The 15,202-nt window shown below is 35.0% G+C and overlaps 1 protein-coding gene across 11 annotated transcripts in view; it reads left to right on the top strand.

Annotated features, from left to right (window-relative positions):
• PLEKHA7 (pleckstrin homology domain containing A7) overlaps positions 1–8,918 on the top strand; it is a 120,736-nt gene extending 111,818 nt beyond the window's left edge. For 4 of the 11 annotated variants that reach the window (XM_039344606.1, XM_039344613.1, XM_039344612.1 and 1 more), the window contains 4 exons: positions 413–546; positions 1,894–2,033; positions 4,113–4,215; positions 5,434–8,918. In XM_039344606.1, the coding sequence (XP_039200540.1) occupies positions 413–546; positions 1,894–2,033; positions 4,113–4,204 (366 nt within the window). In that variant the 3' untranslated portion in view covers positions 4,205–4,215; positions 5,434–8,918. Of the gene's footprint in view, positions 1–412; positions 547–1,893; positions 5,401–5,433 lie in introns of those variants that run through there. The other 7 variants (XR_005556856.1, XM_039344611.1, XM_039344609.1 and 4 more) reach the window with 7 other exon arrangements.
• The last annotated feature ends 6,284 nt before the right edge of the window (positions 8,919–15,202 follow it).

The raw sequence follows: 15,202 nt of genomic DNA, 5'->3' as shown, positions 1-15,202 counted from the left end.
ATTCTTGCTATAACCCTATACTTAATACCAATACTTCATATTTTAATAAAAATTATTCTAAACAAACAATATTGTATACTAATTATGATGCTGGGCAGGTATCCTATACCTGTATTTCCACACATATACCACATATCTACGTACAAGAGTTTTCCACACTTCTAGAGCAGATATGACATATGAGTGGAGAGAAGGAACACCTATTTTTCCAAAAACCATTCTTTTGGTTGACAAGCACTATTATACAACATGTTTCACAGGAAACTTGCAATGAATGTACAGAAATATTGAAACATCTATTTCACCCTTCTTTTTTCCCTCTTGTGTATTTGAATGTACAAATGTTGTAATGTTCTAAATGCAGTACAATAAATATTTACAATTACTATTTTTTAAAAAAACCTCCCCCCAGTTGTCAAAGCCAGACAAGGTTGCAATTCCAGAACGGTACATTGAGATAGATCCTGAAGACCCCCTCACTCCTGAAGAATTGGAAGCAAGACATCGTAAGGCAGAAAAAATTAGGCATATTCTTACCAGATCAAGGTACTGCTTTGTGCATAATTCCTCTTTATTTATAACATCAGGAAACATGAAAAGCCATGTTATGTACATATAATCAACTTTATTAATTTCGTCCATCTTGTAGGAAGAGGCTACTGGAACAATAAATCTTGCTTGTTTCTGTATGTTATAAACATAGACCTGTAAAATCCTGGGTCTCTGTCTACCTTTTGTAGAAGGACGTTTCATCCAGAAATCCTTTACTGGCTCTAATCCAAATGACAACTGCTTCTTAAGGATGCTCCATCTGCAAATCTCTGCCAAAGAGAGCATTTGGTTGTGAATTACCCAGGCAGACTGTCATGGTCCTGACAGACGAAACTCTTTAAAAGAACTTTGAGGCATTGTTTATCTTAAAGAATCTTTTATGTGAGAAAACAAAGTATCAGCACTAGATAGTTAAAGCCAAAAACTGAATTCCCCTCCCCTGGGCACAAAGTACAAAGCACAATTCCCTCCTCCAATTAACAGTCATAAATCACATTCCCCAATTAGCAGCTCTCCAGCCAGGCCAAATCTTTATCAGCTCTGGGCACAATCACCTTGATTGCCACGGCTGAGTTATTGTTGTTATGACTAACTGGACTCTCATCCACATCTCCCCTCCCAGCATCATCTAACTCTAAAAGCGAAAGAGAAAAGATGGTTACATTTCCATCTGTGGTCAAAGCAAGAACATCCGACGTTAGCAGCTTTGACATCCCAGCAAGGCCCTTCAAGAGCCATTCTACTTTTTAAGGCATTTAAAATTTGTTTTAAGCTCCTCTGTATTTAAACTTTTTGGTAATTTTTTTTTGCTGCTGATTGTATGTATTTAGCTTGCTTGCACATTTTGTTTATTTATCCATGTAATTTTTTTATCCTGCCTTTATTACTTTATAAGTAACTCCAGATGGTGAACATGTATAATACTCCTTCCTTCTTCCTCTTATTTATCCCCCAACAGCAACCCTGTGAAGTAGGTTGGGCTAAGAGAGAATTACTGGCTGAAAGTCACCCAGCTGGCTTTCATTTCTAAGGCAGGACTACAATTCCCAGTCTCCTGGTTTTTAGGCCGGCAACTTAATTACTAGGCTAAACTGACTCACATTTGTTGATTTTGTTATTTTTCTATTTGCTTCTCTGTATTTTTAATACTTTGCATATTATAAATACAGCGTAAAAAGTTAGTATACTATACTCCCCAGATTCATAATTTCAGGATAATCTTGAAGTCTTTTTATTTCCATGTTGAGCATATATTGGAAAGTGGCCGGGACTGAGACCACAGCATGTGCCCAAGTACAGCACTTTTTTATTTCTTTTCTTTTCCTTTTATGTTTACCCTAGTGTGCACAACCTACAGCCTCCAGTTCAGGACAAATACAGCTCTTCAAATTTAGATTCACAACTACATGAGCAAGAACGCATCATTACCATATCATATGCACTGGCTTCTGAAGCCTCTCAGCGGAGCAAAGAGGTAGCAGGTAGTGCTCTATTTATAAAGCAGTGGCTGTGACAGTGCATTGTTTTAGTTACACTGCTACATAATGTGCATTTATATCTTTCTTCTAGGCTACTGTACATATCAGGGCATTAAGACCATAACTTTTTATGTTATTTTTAGATATCCTAATTGGATAGTTTTTGTCACGGAGCTGAACCCCTGGATTTGAACCATGCATTGTATTAATTGGCATTAATCAGTATTTAGTGCTGCGTGTAGTTTCTTCCTACTTGAGTAGGAAAGATAGGCAGCACAAAATTTTCTCTACAGCAAGTCTTCATCTGCTAATGCAATTTATAGATTGCTACATCACACATTAAGATTAAAAGGACATTTTTCATGCCCAAAGTTTAGAAAGATTTGCAGTCATCAATATAGTTGAGATTCCAGTTTAAACAAAGTACTTGGTAGAAGTTTGAAGATGGAAAATTAGTCAACAATGTGCTCTTAGTGCTCTGTGAACTGTTGTGCTAGAGCACGGGTGTCAAACTTGACCACATCATGTGACATATCAGGATATATCGTGACGTCTTTTTGCCCTTGCGGAGCTGGGGTGGGCATGGCCTGAGCGTGGCACATCCAGCCCACAGGCCGCCAGTTTGACACCCCTGTACTAGAGGATTATCTTCATATTGAAGGCAATCCTTAGCTAAGTGAAGAAGCCCTTTACTAACCTATGCCTTTGGTGAAGCCGTTTCCAAAAGAATCAACATGGCATTGGATTATTGTTACTTTAGGGTTTTTTTGCACTGGGACCTTTGTTTTATCTTTGTATAACACCTTATCTTTTTTCTGTCCACATGTTCAGGCTTTTCCATCAAAATGCTGTAAAATTCATAAAAACAAAACAGTGAAATTTGATTGATTGATTGCACTATTCCAGGATTTGGAATTGGACTTGGCAAATTATTTTTAAAAATGTAGTCACTTAATCCTCCTAAAGCTTGATGAGTTTCAGCTAAAGTTTTTTATCTTCTTGGAAACTAACAGCATATACAGAAATAGCAGATGAAATTGTTCTTGCTAAATTGTGCTTCCTTCATACTTTAATCTTTCAATGTGTTACTAATATAGCATGATATTTTCATTGTATATAGCAGGGCCAGTATTATCTAGTGCCTGTCGAGTTAATTTTCTATTTTATTAATTGATTTCAATTTTATTTTCAATTGTGAACTGCAATTATTTTCAATTGTGAACTGTTGTGAACTGCAGCACAAAATCATATCTACATTTATTTTGTGATGTCAGTAAATAATCTTTGATTCCTTTGATTTTTTAAAAAATATTATATTACAAATTGGTTATAGTAAAAGCCTTCTCAAAAAGTAAGTCAGCACTTCAAGTTAATATCCATGGCAGATTCTAGTTCATTTCTAAGAAAAACAGGTTCCACATTTATCTTAGAGAAAGACATTTTTGCTAGAATTATTTCTACATGATATAATTTTTTATTCAAATAAGTAGAAAGTCAAGCAAGAAATCTAAGTGGAACAAAATGGCTTAGTGAAAGTGAACAAATAAATTTGTTTATTTATTAGATTTACATCCCACCTTTCCTTCAAAGCTCAAGATCACTCACTTCTGTCATTTTTCTCTACAATAACTCTTGAAGTAAACCAGGCCAAGAGACGATTACTGGCTCAAAATCACTCAGCAAACTTGTATGGCTGATCACCACAGTGCACAGATTCTCAAGAAGCTCTGCAATCTCACAATATGTTTTGACAGAATCTCGGTTTACATGGTTTTTTAATGTGCTTGATGGCATTTCAACCACACTCCCATGGATCCGAGAGTACAGTTCTTTCTTCCTTTTTGAGGAAGGCACAACAAATAAAATAAAGATGACTCGGTGATTTTTCATATTGTAGGACTAAAATTTCTTGACACAGACAGTACATGTTGATTTGCAAAAAGTATTACAATTCATACTAATGTCTGGCCCTGTTATCTTATATTTTAGTCCATTAAGTTGTGTATATCTGTGTGTGTGAAAGAGGAAAAACAACACAAAGAACAATTGTGGTGCCTAATTCCTTTGTATGATCCCTTCTAGCTCCGCAATTGATTTACCCAACTAAAGCACCCTCACCTTCTGTACCTCAACCACTCCCCTTAAGCAATGGATTTCACTACACATTTGTCTAAACACCTTGAAAGTAAGAACTAACTGCTCTTGCTGCCTATATTTGCCATTAATGATATGCTTTGCCGGTGTTGGAGCTCTCTGTAAATGTAATAACTGCATGCAAACTTTAGTGATCTAAAGATTCTTTGCTCCTACAGTTAAGAAAAGTAAAAATTCTCACAAGGTATTTGCAGAAATTGTCCAGAACTGCTATGAGACTGCAAGTTGTTTTGACTTCCTTATCACTGTGATGTAATTTTAAGGTGAAACGTGTCTAGGTGGTTTTGTAATAGCAGCACCACATATTGAAGATTACACCATGAAAATGGGAATTGCCACAATCCATGTCTCATGGAAACTGGAAAATCCTAAACTAAAGTATTAAATAACATCTGAATAAATATTAAATATGTAAAATAAATGTTACATAATAAAATACATATTATTATTGGTAGCAGAAATAAAAGAGCCTTTATTTCCTGATACTAAGTCATAAATTGAAGAATAGTTATGGCAATCATTATCATAGAAACAAATCCTGTCATATTTTTGGCAGCTTGCCCTGGCAATAAATCAAATTTGTATATAGTTTCATAGAGTTACTCTTTGTTTAAAATATATTACCATTTTTTTGAAAAGAAAATTATGATTATTTTCTTTTCTAGGTCTTTTCTGAGGCTATGTGTTTCACATTAGAATATCAGATACATATTGAATCATATTCAATATCAGATACATATTGAATTATAATGAATGTATTTTCATGTTGTATATGATCATGATTGTCACTATTACTTGTATGTACACTGAGAGCTTATGCACCGGAGACAAATTTCTTGTGTGTCCAACCACACTTGGCCAATAAAGAATTCTATTCTATTAAGAATTATGTTATTGCATATTGAATTTTATTCAATATAGTGCTGTGGTAGAATTGAGTGAACAGCACATGCTTGGGAGATTTCTTTTTTGATTAAGACTAGTTAACAAAACAATATTTTATTGTTTCTTGGTTTTTTGGGAAGCCTCTGTAATGTACCAGGTATGTAAAAAAGCTGAAGATGGAATGCAATATGCTTTACCACTGAGAGATATGTTGATCTACTCTACTTACCCCATCATAAGCTGTTCCTATTCCCAGTCTAAAATTATATGCACTACTAGCTGTTAACAGCTATTTGGAAATTTATGTTTTTGAGTAAAGTTGTTTCATTGATATCTAATTGCACTGTGTTCTTCTTTATGCTAGCCAAAGCAGTAACTGAACAGTGATTCCTGGAATGTGCCAGTAACAATCGCATAAAGAACAAACGCAACCAGAAAGAAGGAAGAGACACCCCCCCCCCAGGCTAGCCTTCTCTCATAATTACTCGTATTTGAACACCTTTTATAAATAAGTACAGAGAACATTTGTACAACAAAAGAGAAAACAGCTTTGTATCAGAAAAGAAACCAGATAAATTAACAGCACTTTTAACATACTAGATAAAAAAGTGTTTCTCAACCTTGGTAACCTGCTGGTGGGGGAATTCTGGTCGTTGAAGTTCACCCATTGTATAGTTGCCAAGATTGAAAAACACCGATATAAAATATGTGCAATGGCCATAATTCAAGCATATGCAGGTCTTGCTGATGTTCATTGATTTTAAAGATTTGGTGTGCTACATCAAATGACAATACATTTTTAGAAACAAAGTATGTATTAGATTTGTTGTTGAAAAAGTGCTGCCTACGTTTAAAGATTGGATGCATGCTATGAAGATGCATCATTATATTCTTTGGATTTTTGTGTTTAGAAAGGAAAATTTTGAAAATCGTTTTCCCATTAGATAGATAGATATAGTGAGTTTTAATATATATATTTTAGAGAGGATAATGGCTTTGTGACCACAATCAGGTGCAATTTTATTGAAGTAATCAACATTTCAATAATTCTGGATGTCATACAAATACGAAAACCAGATATAAAATATGCAAAAGATGGCACCATTTGAATAAATTATATAATCTATTATAATTGAGGATCATTATAGACCTCTGTCCTTCATGACATCACTAATCTAGCAACACTGTCCACCTGTTGTAAAAGGAAATCCATTTTTTAAATATCATCTTTGAGTTTAGGCAATGAAATATACCTGATTCAGTCCAATCCCTATCCCAATGTAAATGCAATTCTTATGGCGCAATTTGTCCTCCAGCACTGAGATACATATGCATTCATTCACCACATTTGTCACAAAGAGGGCATAAATTACACACAAAATCTATTTTTTTTTTATAAAAAAGACTTGCGATGGTACATCTCTCTGCATATTCAGAAGGAAGCTGTTCATTATCGATCCCATGAGGAAGTGCTCCATCAAAAGGTCCTGCATCCACAGTGGGGTCAGATCACCCACTTTAAAACAAAATATCTAAAACAATTGATACTATTATTAATATAACATTTTATTCAAATATTTATTTTCTTAATATCTATATTTTCAAGAGCAGCAAAAAATGATTTATTGACACCTATTTATAATTTGCTATGTTGATTTAGTTCTTGGCCCAGGACAATTAAAATCTAAAATATAATATCTCTTTTTGGGTCTTGGGCAAAAGGAGTAATAAAAGCAGCTAAGGATTGTTTTTTTTTTTAACTCGTAGGCTTGTGTGTTATATTAAAAATGTGGGCTGACAGCTGTCCAGTATCTTATTCACACTATTGCAGAAGTGAGTTCGGTATATTGCAACTTTCTATTACAACACTCTCTTTTTATACCAATTGCATTAAAAATAATCCTAATCACCCAGAGTAAAGTAAATATGGATTTAAGCCAAGGTAGGCTCACATTTGGTTTGGAGACAAGATTGGCCTCTGGAAGACTCTTCCGATCTGTCAGGGCAGTGACACCCTGATCCCTTCTTCCATATATATCTCACTCTTATGGGGGTAACTGAGGTGCTATATCCATGCAGTAATAGCAGCAGGGAAAGAGTAGGTTTGCAAGGATGATTATAGGGAAATGAAGAAATTTTAGACTCTTTCATTCCTCCATTGCAATAATTCTGGCACAAGGAAGATCCCAGAGGGAGATAGCAGAAACAGCTGCCAAATACTGGAATATTTCCTTGCTATTAATAGTACACATCGGGTCAATTTTGGAATGAAAATTAATTTCACCCATACATAGCAACCCTGGTGAAGATTGCACAATAGGTCATACAAGGATTATTGTTCTGTGGCCCAACACTGTCTGTGTGATGGGATGTGGACTGAAATTAGTGAATTGGTGCAGAGAAATATAGCTATTCACCACAAAATTACACTGTAGTTTTGCCCATGTATAATAGAAATTGTTGCCTTAAAACTGGCTTATAATATTACTATCTCTACATACATGCCCTTAGATTATTTTTATTAGAAAATCTCAGCATAAATGATTGAGATATTCATACTGATTGCTGTTATAGAGGTGCAAGTAAAGTTGCAGAATATTTTACATAAAAGATGAAATTTGTAGTTTTTCAGCTGGTTACTGCATGGCTTAGTACAATGCACAAATTTAAAGAAAAAATCCTAAAATTTACTGTTAAAAAATACATTGTGTATGGAGAACAGAATTTCACAGGTAGCCAAGAGTCTGTATTCATGATTTTCCATACAACCTTATAAGTTTTGATAACTTGTATCTATGTAGAAGGAATGTAATATAAGAGGAGTTTGTATATGGAAAAAAGCTAGCTAAGCTAAGATTTGCAGAGAACTACATGTTGTCTTTCATTTGATGTTTGTTCTTTGAACAGGCACACACTACATAGCAAACTAATTTTGAGAGTTTGAGGTACTTTAAAAATCTCTTTGTGATGTTGCCTTGCAGCTACCGTTCAATGAAGAAATCTTTCTAGAAGAATAAAACACTTTCTGTATTACAGTCCATACCTTTTATATATTTACTTGTAAAAGTGAGTCCCAATTATTTGTTTCAGATTAGAATGGAATTATTAAAACAGATATGGAAAATTCAAATATCCAAGAATACTCAAATACTAATACTCAATAAATACCTTGAGAAACACATACAGCTCCATGTAAAGAATAGACTAATTTAATTTAAACCAGGTTAAAATGAAGTAGCATTATCTCATTTTGACATTTGTACAAGTCAATGATTGTTTTCTATGTTTAGACAAAATTCTCCACCCACCCCAAGTGATAACATAAATAATTTTTCCTACAGCAAAATTGACTCTCAAAAAATTCATAAGAATGAGGTTAACTTTTCCCTTAGGCTTATATTTATTAATTGTGTTTGTTGAAATCTCACACTGCATTGCTAATTCTTTCCTTCAAGTTGGTCAAGAATATGTAATTGGACATATTTATTCTAGCAACTAAAGAATTACAAAAAGAGAAACACTTGTTTTTGTTTTCCTTTCCTTCATTAAGCTAAGAGCTACAATTTCTACCTGACTGTATCTTTTATCTAACAGTAACTGGATTGAAAAATATTTTTTGAATTTGTTTTCTATTTTGACTATATTTGGAAACTATTCTTGATAAATGTATTTAGAAAATACAATATATTTTAATTGAATACTGCCAGTGTCAAGCATGTAACTTTTTGTCAAAATGATATTTTTATTTTTTTTCTTTATTAAAATGTTGAAATATTTTGCAAGAAAATTTTAATTTAAATGAAATGTAACAATTTGGAGACAATATATATGTACATATTAAACTATTAACATTATATTTCATCTGCCTTTGGACTTCTATCATTTGTTCTTCAAATGTTGACTGCAGTTGAGTTGCATTCGTTTTTTACTGTCAAAATATTGTCCCTCGTACTCAGATCCACATTGAACTACATCACAGTTTTTCTCTGCATTTATCCCACAGGATTTGACTCCACATCTTTTGTATCCATAGCACAGAACTCAAGCAAGTTAATAATAATAATAATAACAACAACAACAATAATGATGATGATGTTGGAAGGGACCTTGGAGGTCATCGAGTCCAAGCCCCTGCTCAGGCAGGCAGGAAACCCTATACCATTTCAGATAGATGGCTGTCCAGTCTCTTCTTAAAAACCTCCAGTGTTGGAGCATTCACCGCTTCTGGAGGCAGGTTGTTCCATTGGTTAATTGTTCTAACTGTCAGGAAGTTTCTTCTTAGTTCTAGGTTGCTTCTCTCCTTAATTAATTTCCATCCATTGCTTCTTGTCCTGCCCTCAGGCGTTTTGGAGAATAGCCTGACTCCCTCTTCTTTGTGGCAGCACTGATTCCTTATCTCTGTGTTACAGACATTGTGCTTCTTAATGGCAATGTGATGTTACAGTATATATTAAAACTTCTCCATGCAGTAAATATGGATTGGAAATAGCTTGTGCTTAATTTGTAAGGGCTTTCAAACATCAATTTATCTCTTGAGTTAGGAAAAGCTCCACAGGATTCAGAAACATACCCCAGCGCTGTAACTATTTTTCTTATTGATAATATTAATGCTAAATTGCTCTTTTCCAGCAAAGTTTTTCTAGTAAATGTTCCCCAGTCTGAGTTTCCCAATTTGCAGGTACATTCAATAGTGTTTTCTTATCTGAATATATCCTGGGTTGAGATTAAGGAGCACTGTGAATGTATTGCTGCTTATCCCCATTTAGAAGCAACAATGAGGGTATATTTTACATTGTTTTTATTTTATTTATGGTATAGGTTTTCCTGCCTATACCAGGGGTTTGGACTAGAAGACCTCAAAGGTCTCTTCCAACTCTGTTATTCTGTTATTTTATATATATAGGCAGTCCTTGTTTTGCTTAATGACCTTTCAAAATTATGAAAAAAGTGACTTAGGACCGGTTCTCACGTTGCCGTGTCCCCACAGTCACATGATAAAATTTGGATGCTTGGCAACCCTCATGTTGTTATGGTTGCATCATCCTGGGAGTCATGTGATCACCAATAGTGAAAAAAGTAAGGTTCTACAATTGGGCAAAAAAAACCAAATGCACAGGTACAGTATAGGTGGTATCTTGCTCAATAGTAGTAACTGAGAGGGATCTTGGAGTCCTAGTGGACAATCACTTAAATATGAGCCAGCAGTGTGCTGCAGCTGCCAAAAAAGCCAAAGCAGTCCTGGGCTGCATTAACAGAGGGATAGAATCAAGATCACCTGAAGTGCTAATACCATTTTATAACTTCCTGGGCTGCATTAACAGAGGGATAGAATTAAGATCACCTGAAGTGCTAATACCATTTTATAACTTCTTGGTAAGGCCACACTTGGAATACTGCATCCATTTTTAGTCACCAGGATGTAAAAAATATGTTGAGACTCTAGAAATCTAGAGTACAGAGAAGAGCAACAAAGATGGCTAAAACATATAAAGAACAGTTGATGGAATTGGGTATGTCTAGTTTAATGAAGAGAAGGACGAGGGGCGACATGATAGCAGTGTTCCAATATCTCAGAGGTTGCCACAAAGAAGAGGGAGTCAAGCTATTCTCCAAAGCGCCTGAAGGCAGGACAAGGAGCAATGGATGGAAATTAATCAAGGAGAAAAGCAACCTAGAACTAAGGAGAAATTTCCTGACAGAAGCAATCAGTGGAACAACCTGCCTCCAGAAGCTGTGAATGCTCCAACACTGGAAGTTTTTAAGAAGAGACTGTACAACCATTTGTCTGAAATGGTATAGGGTTTCCTGCCTGAGCATGGGGTTGGACTAGAAGACCTCCAAGGTCCCTTCCAACTCTATTTTATTATTGTTGTTGTTGTGTTGTTATACCAATTGCAACCTTCCCAGGGTGTTTCAACAAACAAAATGAACGGGGGAAACTGGATTCATTAACCATGTGATTTGCTTAATGACTGTGTGATTCGCTTAACCACTGCAGCCAAAACATTGTAAAATCGGATGCAACTCACTTAACAACCATGTTGCTTAGTGACAGAAGTTTCAAGTCCCAGTTATGGCTGTAAGTCAAGACTACCTGTACTGTTTACAGTCACTTTGGGACTGAGAACTCTTTAATTTACAACTTTAATCATTATCAGGCTGTTTATGGCAAACAAGTCACCCCCTATGCTGGTGCAGCTTTCTGTGCCAATAAAGATTTTTTAAAAAGGTGATGAACTACATTTCACAATAAACAACACCTAATAGAAAAGGCTTCCTCCAACTCTGTGAATTAATGTTGTCATGCTTGAGAAAGAAGCACAGCTTCAGAGCTCAGGAAAGCATGCTTTTTTGAGGCTTCTCTCTCCTTGATTTCTGTCGGTCTTCTTTTAAAATATTTGCAAATGACGTGTGTGTGTGTGTGTGTGTGTGTGTGTGTGTGAATTACATAGTTATCAGAAGCACAGAGAAGGCACAAAAATATTGTGATGTGATTTTTGCCCGATCAACCTTGCTATCGCTGAGGTGTGTTCAAAAGAGGAAGACTTTTACTGCCTACTAGCTAAAGTAACCTTTCTTCATAGTGATCAGTACAAAGGAAGAGCACAAAATGTACATACATCACAGTGACTGGAATTCTGTTTGAACAAGTCTATTGATTGGGCCTGACCTCTTTACACTTTTTTTTCTCTATTATTTGAAAAGGTGCATCTAAGTGTGGCTGAACTGAACCAACTGCAATGAACTTTCTATGAAAACTTCTTGAGATATTTCTTTTAGTTCAAAGCTTTGGAATTTTTAAAGGGCATTTTTAATACAGTCTGTTGAGGTATTCTGTGCCCAAGCCACACTTTGAATGTTTTAAACTACAGGTAAGTCTGTGAAGAAGGGGAAATGAAGGCATTACAGCAGAATCATGATCTGGGGAAGGGAAAGAAACCTTTCGACCCATGGAATACATAAAAATGTCAGATAATGCTTTGAGAGAGAACTTTGTTCTAGTCTATGTGGCATTAATGTGGGGCTTCAGAACAACCATTTAAAAAGTACCTAAGAAATGTACCCCAGTTCACTGAACTGCATTGTGACTCTTCACTAAAGGACTCTTCGCATGCTTTTTCCAGGACTCCAGGCTTCAGCTATTGCTAACAAAAGAAGTCACATCTGCACATCTGAAACTTTGTTTCGCATTTAAAGTACGGTAAACCATTGTATTGCATCAAACCACATGAACATTAATTAGGTGGAGATACAGATTCTACCAGCAAAATATGTTTAACTTCTGAAGTATTTAAGATCTAATCATAAAAAATGACCTATTGATTTCCAATTTTAATTGGCATTTCAATTAATGATGTCCTTAAATATCAGCACAGATCATTTTGAGACAAAATTATTTCATGGAGAAACAGGAATATGAGTGAATAGATTATCCTGTTGACAGAAAACAACTCTCACCTGCAAGTCTTATATAGATTTACCGAAGGTGATGCTATTTGCTTACACCAGGAGAGGAGGGGAGGAAGGAAGGAAGGAAATTAAGAAAAGGAAGGAAATAAATTAAGAAAAGGAAGGAACGAAGGAGAGAGAGACAAACAGATTAGATAGAGGTAGAGATGACAGAGATAGAGATAATGAAAATGTGTAAAACATTTCTAAAATACTGAAACCCAGTATCTGTAAAATATATAAAACCTTCAAAGTTCAGCATAACCAGAAGATTATGCTTTTCCCTGTCATGTATATTAGATTTGGTGATAAGATATTTGGCCTGTATTTGGTGATAAGATATTTGGCCTGTTTATATGGAAGCTTTATCGTTTTTAAACATTTTTAAACCTTTGTCTTTAATAATTAGAATACTGTATACTGTAGAGAGAAACTATTTTCTCAGCTTAATTCATGTTAAATATGGAGAACTATACCATAACATCTAAAACTATAGTGAAATTACTAGTATTGGAATCCATGAGCTTTATCTTTCATACCCAATGCTATTTTTCATGTGGTAAGTTGAAATAAATTGTTTCTGAGATGGTTTTTGTTCTGAGATACTTTGCATTTCTCTGTATTTATAAGCGAGTAGTTGGCTAACCTCATCTGGGTTTGAAAGCTAAAAAGGGTTAAGCTGGACAGTGCTTGCAGGGGAAACTTCCAGCAAATACTGAAACACATAAACACATACACAGAGAGAGTACAAGAAAAAGGCTAAGGAAAACGATTTATGTAGTTTCTTCTCAAGGAAAATACACGGATATGTTCACAAAATCACCTGAAATAAAGGTTGAGTCAAAGGAGATACAACTTTTTAATATTTAATTTAAAATATTTAATTATTTAATCAAAAGATGCTTAAGACAGTTTAAGAAAAAGAAACCATTTGACATGGGGAGGTGGGTCAGAATTTTAATGAAGACAACCTTGGCCATTCTGATAAGTGGCCTGCTTTGCTAAATGAAATTCCCCTTGTTCATCTTCATTTCTCTGTTGCTTTTAATACAATCACCCATGGAAATGTGAGTAAGAAAGAAATGAGTAATATAATATTCTTATTCAGCAAGGTTGGTTACAAAAGACATTTGATAATCCTGACTTTACATTTACCGTATATTTGTTGACAAAACCCCACAAGGATTTATTCCTCCTCTATGCTTTTTAACATCTGAAGCAGCTGAATGAGGTAATCTGAGATTTAAATCTATATGAAAAAGGGGAGAACACATTGGTGCCAATATTATACTCATTGCAGATTATTCTTTATTTTGCTCAGTCATTTTACTTTTAAATTTTGTTATTTAAAACTGGGGGGAAATGTTTAAACTCCTCTGTTTTATTGCAGTTATATTTGGTTTATTTTGGTTTTCATGGTACAGAACATTTGATTTTTTAAATATGCTGCATAAATGTATTTTTACATGGTGTACTTTATAGATTTCAGAAATATGAAGAACTGAGTTGGTAGCATCTCTCAACATCCATAGCATCCTAACCGCACTGTGGGAAGAAACTTAAGATCTGACTTGGAGTTAGGCTGGTATATGGTCATGCTAATTGCAACCAACAGTACAGTAGATCTGATTTTGTCTTCTCTCAGCATGTTTGTTTTATAGTACTTCATTTTTTACAGTACATAACCCTTTGTATACTGACCAGAGTCCACAAATGGAGGCTTTAGAAACTGAATAAATAAATAATAAATATATTGTAACTTAGTGCTATGTGTGAATGCTGCTATTCTCTGACTACCTAACTCCAGCACCACCTACAAACAACAGTAGGCTTTGCAAAGATATAAAACAAAACAGAACAAAATACAACAACTGCAAAATGTTTGATGGAGGGGGAAAATGTGTACAAAAATATGAAAACCTGAATGATATAACTGGTAATTATCCAGACTATCACTGGAACCAGCCTATGGCACACTATTTCATTGTGGGTATATTTGTACAATGCAAATATTTTGGGATGTTCATTTGCTTTCTTATCATGTATTGGCTACAGAAGCCTAAACTAGTTTCTTAAGAAATAATGAAATGAAGTGATAAAAGGAGTGTCACAACTTCTCTCTGGCATTTTTTTTAAAATCCCATCAACTAACTTGAAGAGCAGACTTACTGCCTCTATATTCTTTTTAGTAATGTAAAGTATCTTTTCTCACAAGATTGTCATGAAATGAGGAAAGCAGAATGCTATTTCTAAACTGCAGTTCCAGGCCTGTTTGTCTTCTTTCAAACTAATCTTCATTATGATTATCAAGCCTATACAATACCAACAACCTTGTGGCGAAGGATGTGGCTCCTTTTCAGATGCCACATGCAAAGGCTTGACGTTTCAGGTGAAAGTTTGATAAAAGGAGATGGCTTTCTTCAAACCAAACACATCTCCTGGCCCCTCCAACTTTGCCAAGCGCTTGCTTGCTACGTTTCTCCCAATGCTTCATATAAGGTCTCAAAGCAAATAAAGATGCCAAGCTTTGATTAGGAAACTCAGCCGGCTCTTTTTGTTTCCACGTTATATAGAGGCAGCTTCAGTGCATAATTTAATCTCTTCAGGGGACTGTAGTAAATCCACAAGAGATTTCCACCAGCAGCCCTCCTTGACATGAGAACTAGCATGCACATGATCTTTGA

Source organism: Crotalus tigris, unplaced genomic scaffold, assembly GCF_016545835.1.
Source record: "Crotalus tigris isolate CLP2741 ecotype Arizona unplaced genomic scaffold, ASM1654583v1 scf7180000017933.3771270, whole genome shotgun sequence".
Classification (NCBI taxonomy): Eukaryota; Metazoa; Chordata; class Lepidosauria; order Squamata; family Viperidae; genus Crotalus; species Crotalus tigris.
Note: the sequence above shows the minus strand (reverse complement) of the source record. Positions and strands in the feature narration are given on the sequence as shown.